At 38.1% G+C, this 16,099-nt stretch overlaps 1 protein-coding gene across 1 annotated transcript; it reads right to left on the bottom strand.

Moving 5' to 3' along the window:
* Window positions 1–3,423: 3,423 nt before the first annotated feature.
* Window positions 3,424–7,225, bottom strand: LOC149851229 (protein SMAX1-LIKE 4-like). Its single transcript, XM_090008035.1, has 3 exons — window positions 5,976–7,225; window positions 5,072–5,321; window positions 3,424–4,884 (listed from the first exon to the last, which is right to left on the bottom strand). The coding sequence occupies exons 1-3, from the start codon at window positions 7,223–7,225 to the stop codon at window positions 3,424–3,426; spliced, it is 2,961 nt and encodes a 986-aa protein (XP_089864161.1).
* Between the last annotated feature and the right edge of the window lie 8,874 nt (window positions 7,226–16,099).

The following is a 16,099-nucleotide window of genomic DNA, read 5'->3' as shown; positions in this document are numbered from 1 at the left end:
ATCGATTTGTTTACATAACGAAACCTTACACAAAACTTACTGAAAGGACACAAGTTTTGCTAATCCGACAATAGAGGAGAAACACCTAGAAAGTAGATGCAGTCGATGGTGGCAACGGTGCTCCGACTACGCTCCGACGATAGTAGACGATGAAAAGGAGTGATCCGGCGGCAGCAGATGACGACAAAGGGTGATCCCGCGGCAGCAGACAACGTCAAAGACTGCATCGTCAAAGGGAGCTCCTGTTACAGCATATGGTGCATCGTCAAAGGGTGAGATAGAACGTTTAGGGTGACATATTACGAGAAGCTCTTGTTAAAGCAGAATTGTTTACTCCTTAGAGAGATAATGATGATGATTTTAACCCTTTCTCTCTTCTGGCGGGAGGACATTTTTGTCCTTTACTCGAAACGTCGTTTCATGGCACTAATGGCGGAAAAGGGTACTTAAGTCTTTGCAAACAAATCGAACTCTGATGCTAAGTGATGCCGACACACACGGGGAAACGAGCCCCACATGCTTACATATGTGGCGCTCATTCAGACCCTGGAACACGCACCTGCGTGTTTCAGGGGGAAACATATAACCTGCTTCGGTTAGAATGTATCTTTTTCGTCCCATGCAACATGCGGGATGAGCCATCAAACATGTCCTTAAGGAACAAGCTCAATTGCTCTTGTCACTAGTAGTGCTAAAAGAAACATATAATTATCCATGAATGTCCACGTTGTCCACACATCGTCATTAAACAATGGACATTAAGAACACAACATCAAATGTTGAACTTGCTACAGTTGTTACGGAACGAACAAAAGAAGTATTCTGTTACATTTTTTTGTTCATTTCGTCCAATCCTAGACAAGCTATCAAACATACTCTAAGGGCGTGTTTGAATCCATGTCTGCAGGATGCACTGAGCACAGGCCTCACACTCATTTGTGCTCATGCAAACATGTGACATGTCGATGAAACTTTGGTGTGAACAAGGTGGGACAGCATGTCCTGTCCTGTTCATGGACAATACAGGACATGATGCACTGTCATGTCCTCTGCTGTCTGTGATTCAAACGCCCCCTAAAGACACAAGGGGCTTGACTATGGTGGGGGGCCCATCCCAGTTTCTGAGTATAGTCAACAATTTTCAACTTTCAAACTTGAACCTTTAGGCTACTTTTGGTCAATTGACACAACCCCTACCTTTATTCTGCCAATTGGACCTTAAAAAACAGAGAGTGTTTTGATCCCTCTGCATCCACTTTTAACAATTGCAGTGGCTGCCCCACATACGGCCGGCCATAAAGCGGAAAAATTATCCCTGTTTTTAAGTGCTTACATGCCTTATGATTGCTTGATTAGTGAATTAGATATTTGTTCTTATTTGCAATTTGGTACGGGACTCTATACCGTAGGCCTTTGTTTCCTTTACGTTCTTTTCTTGTGCCGTATGGTATTTTGTTTTCTTATGTTTCCTTGTTCTCCACTTTTCTGGTGGACCACTTAAAAGTAAAAAGCTACCAACTCTTGCATGCATGCTATAGTTTATCCATTATGCTCTCTCTCTCTCTCTCTCTCTCTCTCTCTCTCTATATATATATATATATATATATATATATATATATATATATATATATGGGGCCTCGGCTGTCAACGGGTCCACTTTGTATCGGATACCCAAACCCGAATCCCTGGGTATGGGCATGGAGCATGGAAAGTGTCAACCCGTACCCAACCGGAACACTATGTGAGAGGTCTAGATCATGATTTTGCCGCCCACCTGGCTTTTTTGCAGGGTACCTGTCCTGACCTGATTATTATATATATATTTTTAATAAAAATAATTTTTTAAATTTATGTGGGTCTGGGTTTAATTTTGGTATGAAGGCGTTGTTGTTGTATGTGGGTCTGGGTTTAGAACTATTTTCGTGACCCAACAAAACCCAAACCTGGTTATTGGTTATATGGGTGATTCTGGGTCAATCCTGACCCGACCCGTTGACACTACTACTACTATACTCTCTCTCTCTCTCTCGTTATTAACCCATTACCAGTTTTATGTGGGTCATGTATCTGGTCCAACCCCGTGGAATTTTGAGGGTAAACTTTTAGTGGTTGAACCTTCTATGACTGTAATGAGGCTCCTTCTCCCTCCCCATTGTTGTAGGTGCTTCCTATTTAAAATTGGCGACACATTTTTTTTTTTGACAGAGAAAGCTGGGGTTAGCTCGACCCCTACCAGTTATACAACCATACTATTGGGATTCGAACTTGCAAACTCTCAGCACAGGTGACGTGGACTAACTGCTCCAGCCAGACAAGCGCCGTTGGTAAAATTGGTGATACATAGGCACCCTAAATTGGCTACCTCCCCGAGGCAGTTGGCTTCCAATGAAACTGCCCCCTCCCCTATGAAAAGTACAAGGTCCTCAAAAATCAAACTAGTGCACCCAACACAAAATTGGCAAATTCAGGCCAGGTCGAGCTGCAGGCAACCTAACAAATAGACATCTATGGGAATTAACTTGTGATAGTTAAGGCTACCATTTGGATCGGCCTATATATATATATATATATATGCAACTTTTTGAGTTTGTCTGATTTTTCAAGTTTTCGAAATGTTTATTAACGTGATTCCATTTGACTCGAACCTATTTCGGGCATGTTTTGGAAAACTAATTCAATTCAAAATCGATTCTGACAACTTTGGTGTGATGTACCAAAGTTGATGAAGTTGAAAAGTTTTCCCTGGACCTAACCAAAGAGGGAAAAGGTTACTGCTGATGCAGGCCCTGATTCAAGTCCCTTACTGAAAAGGCATTTCAAGTTTGGATAGAAATCAACTAAGCAGCAGGCCATGAGTAACAGGAAGAACAACCAGCAGTAGCAATATAGCCTATGAAGTCATTTGAATATTTGATTTTAGTAGTACGGGACTCCTTTCGACTACTACATGCCTATTTAAGCTCATTTGATGCAACTTTAATCCAGACTCCAGAGTTTGTTCATGAAAATGTACAGTCCTAAATTTGAGACTCAGTTTATCCAAGCCGAGAGTCTCCTGAAACATTACTATCATTGCTGATCATCATAACGTGTCCATCATTATCATCACTGTTGTTGTCACTGTTACTATTATTAAGTAAATAGAATTTATGAGAGCAAAGCCTTTTTTTAAGGACCAACGCTACCAATAAAAGTACGTCTGTTAATGTATTCTTTTAAGTGCCAGCATAAGCACTACAAATAAATAAGTACTATGTAGGGATTTTCAAGAGAGAGAGAGAGTAGTCTCCAAGGGAATATACAATCTTACACTAACAAGAGGAAATCAGGCATAACAGTCTCTTGTCATTTCATTGCTGAAAGTTACACTATACCAATCTCGTTTGCAACAAATGAAACGGTTAATCTCAACCTATTTACACACTAAGAGTTCCTTTCAACTATCAACAACATTTGTTTGAGTTTCTGGTCATCAAAGACAATTTCTATTCTGTTTGGAAGAGGTGAACCTTGATACCCACATTCCCAGACACTCTCTTTTTCAAACTGAAGGCAGAGTTTTACCTTAATCCTTTCCTCCTTCCTCATGTTGCTTAGAGTTTCCATGCATTTCTGGAGAACATTTCTAATCCAATCATCCATCAGAGAATTAAGAAATGAACATGAAGCACCAACTAGTCTCTCAAGGACCTCTTTCTCAACATGAAAGGGCCAGTCTCTATCTTCAAGAGCTTCTCTAAAGCCACTCCTCAGCCTCAGAAGAAAACACTCTGAAACCATGTTAAGATCAGGAGGGAGGTCAAGAATGAAATGTTGCTTGATCTTACCAAGGAACGAATTCGAAGCAGAGTCAGCATTCTCCATGTTTGTGTGTGGTGTTTCTTGAGTCAAGTCACTATGAATGACAACAATTGACTCTTCTGTATCTTGTTCTTGTTCTTGTTCTTCCTCTTCTTGAGCAAACATATTGAGGTCCAGTGCACTCGCACACTGCTTTTTTTTGCTATTTTTCTTTGTGTCTGAACCAACACTTTCAGATTTTCTCTTTGTCATTTCATTTTCTTCTTGGGATTCAATCTGATCACTGCCCACATGCAGTTTCATTTGAATTACACCTGTTTTCTGTTCTTGAAGATTGGTTAACGAACTACCACTTGTCATGATGATTATACTACTAGTTAGGAACGATTCCTTGCCATTTGGGTCATGGAGTTTTCCATCTACCATGGCATTTCTGATTAGTTCCAGAAAGGATATATCTGCGTGATCGATATCTTCAATGAAAATCAAGCCTTGGGGGTTGGATTTTAGATATTCTATCATCTTCTGTGCAGCCCCTTCTCTTGTTTTCATGTTCAAATGAAGTCTGTCAACTGATCCAAAGAAGGAATGTGCAACTGTCATTGCTAGCCTTCTCTTTCCAATCCAGTCGGAACCAGTTAAGAGAAACCATATGTTTTTCAGTTCTGACATAGCTTCTGATACGGAAGGTATGATTTTGGATTGCCAAGGTAAGTTCTCGAGCAAGTCTCTACATAATTCTTTGCTAGACACAGTCACTCTTTTACTACTTTCAGCAACCCAAGTGCACGGCAAAAATGCCTGCTTATTATTCTGAAAGTCATCATCCTTGAAAGTATTACGGACCACAGAATGAGACCCTACTTGAGTGCCTATATCAAGCGCAAGAGTAGTTTTGACTTCAGCAGAGCCTGCTCTAGCCTTGCTTTTGTCATTAGGGGAGCTGTTACACCACCATGGGAATGATGAACTGAAGCTCTGAGGATACGACGATGCCGAAATCTGGCAATTATTCCCACCAGATCTTTCTCCAAGGTTTGAATGGTCGAACTGAACTTCTCTTGATTTCCTATGAATGTGATTCTGCAATGGATGGTTTAAACTTTGACACAGTCTGTTCCATTTTTTCTTTAGTACTAATAGCTCTCCGCAGGGGCCACCCTGATTAATTTTGCACATGTGATCAATCTAGATATTCACTAGGCTTATTTTATATGCTTAAAAAGCAACAAAAGAGTAAATAACTCGATCAATGAATAAATTAATCTACCTTGTGATTGTGTGTTCTATAATGTCTCATCCAGTAAGGAAAATTGGAGGGACCATTTTCTGTCTCATTGGAACTTTGATGCTGCTCTTCTTTTAAGAAAACCCCGGCTTCCTTTTCATAATTGGAAGCACATTCTGCGCACAAGATGAGTTTATCATAATCATCGTCCTTGATGGCAGCAGATTTTAATATCTGCGTTTGGTGTAGATATTGTTGCGTGTAATTGGCCCTTGTTATCGAATCCAAACCACTGCATTCACATTTAAAGAGGAAAAAAGAATGCGAATTAGTCTTTAACAGAGTTTTCCGCAAACAAATCTTCCATATCAAATTCTTAAATGGTTTCCCTCCTGCTGTTATTGTCTTATATTTTATTGTTTCCCAAGTTTTTATTTCTCTGCAGACTCATGATTTTTTAACTTCCTAATCATGGTTCTCACTACATCTCCTCTATTCACCTTTCTATGATAAGCATAATTTAATACATGTTGCAGTAGAAGAAGTGATAGTGCTAAAAAAGCAATCAGTTTCAACGCTCGAAATGCTGTAGTGGAATTCTGGTCAGCACTATTAAGACAAGAAGAATCCACCACTGTGATCTAGTCAAGACTATTTTCTCCAAAAATGGTTGCTTTTAAAAAATCATCAGAACATTATCTAAATGAAAATCATCAGTCATACATCTCTAGCATTCATCTTTTTTTTTTCTTTAATTTTCATCTAAACATAAAGAGAATAAAATTCAATACCATCTTAGTGTTGTCCTAGTCCTTTCTAAGCAAGGACTTAGCTATAAAACCAAAAAAAAGAGAGAGAAAAACAAGTACCCTGGCCAATAAAAGAAAATAAAAATAGGTTGAAAAATTTCTCAAACTAATTTTAAGTGAAATTAGAAGAAATTCACCTGGCTGAATGCATACTTAACGCTAGGCCACCTGAAGGAACTGGAACAGCCTGGAGAGCCCACTGGTTTTCTAGTGAAGGTTGCCTCATTTGGCACCTCATGTAAGTCTGAGTATTTGCAATGCCCAACAGCCACAACTTGTTGTGGTGGCCAAAATCTGACAGAAATCTCCCGATTTCTGTAATCAAGTGTTCAGCTGGGTTGTAATCTCTAGAAACTGTATCCTTTTCCAAGTATTCCTCCACCACCCATTTCAAGTTCCCTGTATAGATGATGACTCCACACATGCAAAAGCTCTGAACCACTCTTCTTAGGTCTGCAACCCTCGACTGAACATCTTCCTTTTTCATGATTCTAATAGAAAGAGTCGAGAATTCGAGCGCCAAGAACTTGACTGATCTCAGTTCTTCAGGAACATCCCCTGCTTCCATCTTGCGTTTGAGCTCCAAAACAACGTCGCATGTGCTAGCCACTGAGTCCCCAACAAGAACTATGTTCCTTTTCCTTCTCAGCAACAGAACATCAATAACCAATCTCAAATCTTCCTTCTCTGCTGTAGAATGCTTCCAATTAGAAGAAGCAAGGAAGGAAGAGTTGATGAGTGGGCTTTCATTAATGAAGAAAGGAGGGCTCTGTTTGACAGAGTGAAGAGAAACAGAATTAGCCCAGTGGGTGTTCCAGAAACTGTGGCCTGAACCAGTGAAGAAGGCCTCTTTGGGCTCAGAATCAGCATAGGAAGTGAAGATTGAATCAGAGTCCTCCAGGTTGTTCTTCACAGAAGTACTTGAGAACCCTGCCTCTCTCATCACCCTGCTAACGCTTGGATCATCAAGAATAGATATAATTAGCTGTTCTAGCTCAACCTTGATGGCCAAGAGAGGCTGCTGCTGCTGCTCAAGGCATCCTCTCCTCTGGTGAGCCTGAGCTCTCTTGAGAGCAGCAACCAGAGCATTAGAGAGAGAAGGTTGGGACTGCAGAAGGGGGCCTGCTGCCGTGGGAAGGCGGTTGAGAGCGACGTTGAAGCAGAGCTCAAGAGCTCGGCATTGAAGAGGGTGGAAGGTGGGATGAGGGTGGGATTTGAGGCAGACTCTTCTGAAAAGGCTGGACCTTGAGGAGAGCAGAGTGGCTGCAACGTGAAGAGGGGTGACCTGAGCATGGCCTCTTCTTCTTGCTAGTGTCACTGCTTGCTTTATAACTCCTGCAGCCTCTGTGTCGAGGGTCTGCTGCACTGTGCACGCCCCTGCACGCATTCCTCACTCCCTAGCACCAACCACACTCACCCCAACTTTTTCTTCTTCTTTGGCACCTCTTCCTCTTAGAAGATGAATACCACCGTTACCATCATCCCCTACTTCTCTTCTTCTTATTATTAATATTATTATGAGATGAGAAGCAAGACTACCAAGACCACCATATTCTTCTACTCATTTGAAGATGGTCAGCAGTTCACCTTTTTCTGTTGTGTAAAATAAAAGAACACAGCAAAGAAGCAAAGAAGAAGACTTTAAGTGGTTCAGCCAGTATGGCTTACATCCACGGTACAACCATAGAGAATCCTTTTTCATACAGAGAACAACAAATACAAAGGGCTTAATATAGCCCAACCATAAGAGGCGATAAACATAAAGAAAAGTAAAGCTAATCTTTCCAAAAAAGAGAAAAGGAAAGCGGCTCAGGTTGCACAAGGAAAGACAAACTTAACACTCCCCCTCAAGTGGGGAATGTATATCAAAACAACCTCACTTGTTCAAAATGATTTTAAATTGAGCACAACTTAATCCCTTAGTGAGAGCATCGGCAAACTAATCTTGACTCTTGGTAAATGGAGTACATATTTCTCCTTTTTGAATTTTTTCTCTAATGTAGTGGCAGTCAATCTCGATGTGCTTCATTCTTTCATGAAAAACTGGATTGGCAGCAATATGAATAGCAGACTTGTTATCACAATACATATTTATTGGCAATTCAATGCTAACTCCTAATTCAGTGAGAAGAGACTTGGTCCATATCAATTCACAAGTAGTAGAGGCCATTGCACGATATTCGGACTCAGCGCTGGATCTTGAAACTGTGTTTTGTTTTTTGCTTTTCCAACAAGTAATATTTCCTCCAATAAAAATACAATATCTTGTGGTAGACTTTCTGTCTGAAGATCCTGCCCAGTCGGCATCAGAATAGCCTTCAATTTTATGATGGTTATTTTTGGTATAGAGAATACCTTGCCCAAGACTACTTTTGATGTGTCTGAGAATACGATCAATAGCGTTGACATGGCATGGCTTTGGATCATGCATGTATTGGCTAATAACGCTGACAGCATAAGCAAGATCAGGTCTTGTCATAGTAAGATATATAAGCTTTCCTACCAGCCTCTGAAATTGTTCAACATCTCTTTTTGAAAGACTTTCTTCATCAGTATCGAACCTAACATTAGTCTCAATAGGAGTATCGGCAGGCTTAGATCCAGTTTTACCTGTTTCTTTGAGAAGATCCAAGGCATATTTTCTTTGAGATAGAAAGATTCCCCTTTTTGAGTAGGCAACTTCTATTCCAAGAAAGTACCTCAATTTTCCAGTCTTTAATATCAAAGGCTTCATGAAGGTACCTCTTGGTATTGAGAATTTCATCCTCATCATTTTCTGTTATTATAATATCATCAATATATACCAATACAACAGTGAGATTGTGACGATTTTTAAGAACAAAGAGAGAATTATCAGAAATACACCTTTTGAAACCTTTTTTCTCAAGAGCAAGACTGAGTTTAAGATACCAAGCTCGTGGAGATTGTTTTAACCCATAGATAGCCTTTTTTAATTTGTAAGCAAGTTCTGGATTTCCTTCTTGGGGGTGTCCAGGAGGTAACTGCATATAAACTTCTTCTTCTAGATCTCCTTGAAGAAAAACATTTTTAACATCAAGCTGAAATATTTTTCAATTATAATTGCAAGCCACAGACAAAAGAATCCGAAGACTATTCATTTTGGCCAATGGGGCAAACGTTTCTTCATAATCAACACCATAAGTTTGAGTAAATCCCTTGGCTACTAGGCGAGCCTTAAAGTGCTCTATAGTACCATCACTCTTATATTTTGTTTTATATACCCATCGACATCCTACAGCCTTTTTATCTTTGGGTAGCTTGCAGATTTCCCAAGTTTCATTTTTATTCAAGGCATATAATTCTTCCATCATAGCTTTAATCCAAACATCTTGACTTTTTGCCTCATTAAAAGTGCTAGGTTCTTGCACAATAGAACTAAGAAAAGCAACATACCTTTTTGAGAGATTGTTGTAGCCAATGCATTTTTCAATAGGATGCTCAGTTGTCATGTAAGTGACAAAATCTCTAAGATAGCTTGGTGGCCTAATAGTCCTCTCAGATCTTCTTATAGATTGCTCCTCCGACTGATTTAATGAGTCACTTGGCTGGGTGGCTTGGATATCACTTGGCTGAGTATGAGTTATAGCTTCAGTGTTGCTAGCTTCAACAGGTATCACATCATCAAAAGGGCTTGGCTGAGTATGTGGCTGAGTATGAGTTATAGCTTCAGTGTTGCTATCTTCAACAGGTATCACATCATCAAAAGAGCTAACATTAGGAAGGACAATAGAATCAAATATATTTTTCTCCTCCTGATGAAGTTTTTTGGTTTCATCAAAGTTTTCTGAAAAATAGGGAGCAACTTCATCAAAACTAACATCTCTAGAGATATAAACGACTATGAGTAACATCATAGCATTTATATCCTTTCTTGGACGAAGAATATTTTAAAAACAGACACTTAATAGCACGGGGAGTCAATTTGTCCTTTTCATATGGGCTGGTGGATACAAACACAGAACAACCAAAAGTCTTAAGATGACTAAGACTCAATTTTCTTCCTTTGAGAATTTCCATCGGAGATTTTCCATTAAGACGTTTACTAGGGAGCCTGTTGATTAGATAACATGCAGTAAGAACAACATCACTCCAGTAGTATTTAGGAACATTCATTTGAAAAAGTAAGGCTCGAGTTTTTTCCAACAAATGCCTATTTTTTCGTTCGGCGACTCCATTTTGTTGAGGTGTCCCAACACAAGAAAATTGATGGTCAATACCATTTTCTTTTGCAAAAAACTCAAAGAACTGGTTTTTAAATTCAGTTCCATTATCAGACCGAATAGCTTTAATCTTGGCCCCATATTGAGTCTCAACAAACCTGTAAAACTCCCTGAATTTAGAAAGCACTTCATTTTTTGTTTTCAACAAGAAAATCCAAGTAAGTTTGGAGAAATCATCTATAAAAGTGACGTAGTATCGAAAACCAGAATATGAATCAATAGGGGCTGGTCCCCACACATCAGAATGAATCAATTCAAACATGCAAGAAGAAACAGTCTCTGAAGTAGAAAAAGGACGACGTGATAATTTTGCAAGTCTACAAATATCACAATTATTGCAATCAAACTTATGACCAAAAAATAAGCTTTCAAGAGCATAATTGGATGGATGTCCAAGACGAAGATGCCATAATTTACTCTCTTCTCCCCTTGACATGAACGCTCTACAGTTTTGCTCAAGAATATAAAGCCCATGAACTTTTTTTCCTTCACCAATCGTCCTCCTCGTCTTGCGGTCCTGAAATAAAACATTAGTTGAAGAAAAGGTGACAGTACAATCGAAGTTTTCAACTATTCTGGCAACAGACAACAAGTTTGATGTAAACTGAGGAATGTAAAGAACTTTGGAAATAGTCTGATTGTTAAAAAAGTGGATTTTTCCAATCCCTTCCACTTGAACGACTTTTCCATTGGCAACAGTAACAAGTCTCTTTCCATGATCATAACTGAAATCTTCAAGAAGAGAAACATTTTTTGCAATATGTTCTGAAGCTCCACTATCAATTATCCAGGTGTCATAAGAGTTAAAAGGCATACCTTTATTTGTAGAGCTTATGGCAGAATGGGAGAAAGCAGTTCCGGTCTGACCATCTTTTAGAGATTGGAGAATATCAAAGATCTTGTCTAAAGACCGAGTGTTATCAGATCTTTGTTCTATAGAAGCATGCACCAGTTTTTGCTTTTCAGTGCCAGGTCGACCATGAAGAACCCAACATCTCTCACGAGAGTGTCCCTCTTTTTTGCAATGAGTGCAAAACCATTTCTTGTTTTTAGCCTTTCCACGATCATCAAGAGTTTTCAAGGCTTCTGTTTTAACACTGAAGGCAGTTTTATCAGGAGTTTCAATCCTGCTGACATGGTTCATAACCTTCCTTCTTGATTCTTCTCTCATAAGAGTAGCAAAGACAGAGTTTAATGAAGGAAGCTCAGAATTCATAAGGATCTGGCTTCTCATTTGTTCAAAATTAGATCCAAGGCCAGTGAGTAATTGAAAAATGCGTTCTTGCTCTTTGGCTTTATGGAGAAGCCTAAGATCAGTGATAGTGGGGGAATAGGAGTCCAATTCATCCCACATCATACGCATTTTACTAAAGTACTCACTAAGAGGAAGATCACCCTTTTTTAAATCATGTATGTCTTGAGATAATTGATATATTCGGGCAATATTATATTGTTCTCCATACAATTCACTAGCTGACCGCCAAACATCTTCAGCAGTATTAAGAAACAAAAAACCTTCAGCAATTTTTGGTTCCATAGAGTTAAGTAACCATGACATAACTAAGTCATTATTGGATTTCCATTCATCATATTTTGAATCTAAGGTACCGGGATTAGTGATCTTCCCATTTATAAAGCCAAGTTTAGATTTGCCACTCAAATAGAGTGAAACGGCTTTAGACCAAGCAATGTAGTTTGTCCCATTTAATAATATAGAAGTGATTTTGGAGCTAGGGCTGACCTGTTCGTGCAAAAAAACAGTTGTGCTGGATGAAGACTGACTAGGATTTTCATAGTGTCGATCCGCCATGATAAAAAAAATGACAACCCCTCTAACTAATCTGACAAGCTTCAGCCCTTCTAACTGATCTGATAAATTTCAGCAATATGAACCCACTATTCGGACAATACTGGTAGCAAAAAAAACATGCGACTATTCTTGGATATGCAGCAGCGAACTCCGAAGAGGCAAACACAAACAGGGAATGCAGCAGCAACTCTGGCTGGAAGCATCAATCATAAATCTGCAGAGATCTTTTGAAACACAAAAGAAGCGTGACTGCCTTCTCTCATTCAGCAACCTGTAATCAGATCTGGGTGCTGGAAGGCATCAGCAATCAACAAAAAAGAATCCGCAGAAGTGTCTCCTGTCAGATCCGGATGCTGGAAGGTCTCCACAATGATGATCTGGAATAGCAGCAGATCACCCAAACGTGCAGGAATCCTGAGAGCTTTGATACCATGTAAAATAAAAGAACACAGCAAAGAAGCAAAGAAGCAAAGAAGAAGACTTTACGTGGTTCAACCAGTATGGCTTACATCCACGGTACAACCAGAGAGAATCCTTTTTCATATAGAGAACAACAAATACAAAGGGCTTAATATAGCCCAGCCATAAGAGGCGATAAGCATAATGAAAAGGAAAGCTAATCTTTCCAAAAAGGAGAAAAGGAAAGCAGCTCAGGTTGCACAAGGAAAGACAAACTTAACATGTTGTATGCTCTATGAGAGTGTCACCAATGTCACTTCTACCATTATCACCAACAGGTTGCAATTGTCATCACTCTTGAGCATTAGCAAAGGTTATGACTACCACCTCCATGATCATGGTCAAACATCAACTTCCTCTTAAAAGAAGGTTGAGAGTGGCAACTACCACCACCATCTTTCTTACGCTTCTTATTACTTGCTCACTCTTGATCGCAAGACAGGAGGTTTCCTATTTCTCAAAAGAAAAATAAAGATAGGAGGTTTCCTTTCAAAAAAAAAAAAAAAAAGACGGGAGGTTTCCTTTATTCTTTTTTTTTTCATTTTTTGCCCTTTTTCTTTGTTTTTTGGTGTGGCTTCTAATAAAAGACAGTGACCACATAGACCCATGCAAGCATCACAAGGACCCACAATTCAAATTTTAATTACAACCTCTCTCTCTCTCTCACACACACAGTTTGCCACAGACCCCGATAGAATACTTTATTTATTCGTGACAAGGGTATGATGTGGATATAAAAGAAGTGAAAAGAAAAAGTGATGGAAACTAAAGATGAGTCCTTTTCTTTATGTTTCGTCACACATAGACTCCCACGCCAATTCCTCGTAGACCAGGAACCCCGACATTACCTGCCTAAAGTTTATTCCTCAAGTACTCCAAAATCAGGACTCTGTCTGCTATCCTATCATTCTTCACTTTTCCCACTCTCGCTACAATCTTTGTCTTAATCCCCGACGTTATTGCCTCTAACAACAAGTGAACGATAATCTCCCTTTGTTTATCAACCTGCTGGTGTGAGCGCGCGCGCGTACACACATACACACACACACGCGCGCAAGCACTTTCTTTGAAAATCTCGTGATTTTAACGTGACATTTTTAAAACCAGATATAATCCTAAAACAACACAATATTTTCAAAATATCACCTATTTTTTTTAAATATTATGTTTTTATCACAGAATTATCATATTACAAACATGATATTTATATCTTCATATGGTTTATATTTGCATTTTTCTTATATTTTTATATATTTTCTTATGTATTTGTAAAATTTTAAAATAGCAGTATTTTCCCAAGAAATAAGATTTTTAATTTATCATGCAATTTTTCTTTGCCGAGAAAATATCGATTTACGATGATGGTCTGCCACGTGTAAGATTTCAAGGGTTTGAAAAATGACCCATAATGTACGAAATTTTCATGACCCAAAATTTATATTTACATAAAAAAATCTATAACTCAAAGTGTGATCCCTAGCAAAAAAGACCATGTTGAGCACATAAATAAAGTTAGATTGAGTTGATACAACATGCAAGTATGATTCCTCAACTAGATTATACACGCAGTCAACCATAACACAAACATTGTACCATCTTAACTTATTGTCCTTGATTTACCTTAGATTTAAGCTCCAGAAGCAAAATTTAACCTTTGGATCATGTTTAGCAGGTTTTATACGTGTTCAAGTTGACTCAAACATGATGTTCTAGGTTATTTTTAAACCACTCTTAACTTCAGGAATTGTGAGCCGTTGATTTTTAGCATATTCAAAAGTAAAATATTATGATGTATTAGACATGATAAAACTTTCTAATATGCTAAACACATCAGTATAGTTGGATTTGATTTTTTGTAGCTAGATCTACACAAACAAGAGTGTACCACCACATGGCATCTCCTGGTACTTAAACACCGTATGTATATGTATAATTGGCTACACTCTAGAGTATTGTATTCTGTAACTGAAACTTATAGATTTAAGCCTTATTTGATCAATTTGACCCAACAGATGTATTCAACATATCATTTATTAAGTAATGTACTTTGGATCGAGAGCTTTTAAGTTTCAACACAAAATGATTTTGTCAATTGTGAAATTTTGATGCATTATGGATAGTTGAAATTTGAAGCCCTTAAAAGATCTCAGTTAGACCATCTAAAACTTGTTTTTGACTAAAAGCCCATATAGATCATATCCATAGGGCTTAATTCAAAAAAATGTCAAAAAATCTATTTTTACTAGATTGGATGGTACAGTCAAGGATATATATATATATATATATATATATAAACAAGAATGCCATGTCCGTGCTGTATCAATAAAAGTGTCATGCTAAACTGATTAATCAAAAACCGCAAAATCGTGTGGTTCAAGTAGACCAAAAAAGGATTTTTCTATCTTTTTCAAAAAGGAGTGGGTGTAAAAAACTGTATAGGGTAAGATTTCAGTAACAAATTCTTTTCTAGTCAAGTTCTAAAAGAAACATGGAGGTTGACTAACTCAAAAAATTGCATTTGAACTTAGAACGTCTTTCTGATTTGAAAAAGGTTAATTGAAAATTGAAAATGTTATGCTCTTATTAATGTAAGGATATGTTAGCCATCGCGGCAAGTTGTGTTTCCTAATGAAAATGAGAGTGTATAGGTGTACTTTTTGTCGATTTTGAAAGTCCATTTTCTGCCAAAGCTATGAAACGGAAGTCCAAGTTACTTGTAACTAGGGCTGGAGTCTGGACAACAGGCCGGGTGGCCCGTGGTCTGGACTGATGTGCCTGTCTTAGGCCTAGTTTTCGAAAGAAGGTTTGACCTGAACCAGGCTTAAACCCAACTGATAAAATATGGGGTCGGGTCAGGCCAGCCTTTTGGGGTATATATATATATATATATATGTGTGTGTGTGTGTGTGTGTGTGTGTGAAAATGAGTCCATCTTGGATCTCATTTATTTTTCAAAAAATGAGTATACTGTACAATAAAATTGAGGTATTTTTGAAATGTCCTATAATTTTTGAAATCCGAACGATGCTAAAATTTGCAAACATCCGGTTTTAAAATAACCATTTTAACTTTCGCACAAGCAAATTTTTTGAAGTTCGTGCGATATATTGGTACACACTTTGTGTATCGCAACCATGAAACTAAAATATAGAATCACACGATTTTTTCTGCCGACCTCACGAAATCTGCATAACTATATTTGCAAACTTTCAGTAACTCATACCTGTCAAAACTTCACAAATATTTTACTAACTTCACATATATAGTATGAAGTTCACACAACCAAATCTACGAACTTTCAGTAACTGAAATATGTCAAAACTTCACAAACATTTCACTAAAATCACATATACAACATAAAGTTTGCATAATTGGATCTGTAAATTTTCTGTAACTAAAATCTATTAAAACATCACAAACTAACTTCACATATATAGTACAAAGTTTGCATAATCAAATCTGTAAACTTTCTATAACTGAAACCTATCAAAATTTTACAAATATTTTACTAAATTCACATATATAGTACGAAGTTCACATAAAACTATGCAAATCTCCTTTAAATAACTGATCCTCAAGGAGACCTGCAAATATGGGGTGATCTACACAATTTTTTTGCGTGTGATTTTTTTTACGTTCACGTGCTTGTTGAATCATATATATGATCATTTTTTTCTCGTTTGTTTCTGAAAAGAATCTTAACCGTTTTATATCTATAACCCGCAACATGTTTTCTCTTCTCTTATGGTGA

This window comes from Nuphar pumila, chromosome 1 (assembly GCF_984573655.1).
Source record: "Nuphar pumila chromosome 1, dmNupPumi1.hap1.1, whole genome shotgun sequence".
NCBI lineage: Eukaryota > Viridiplantae > Streptophyta > Magnoliopsida > Nymphaeales > Nymphaeaceae > Nuphar > Nuphar pumila.
The sequence above is the reverse complement of the archived record's forward strand: the minus strand, read 5'-3'. Positions and strand labels throughout refer to the sequence as shown.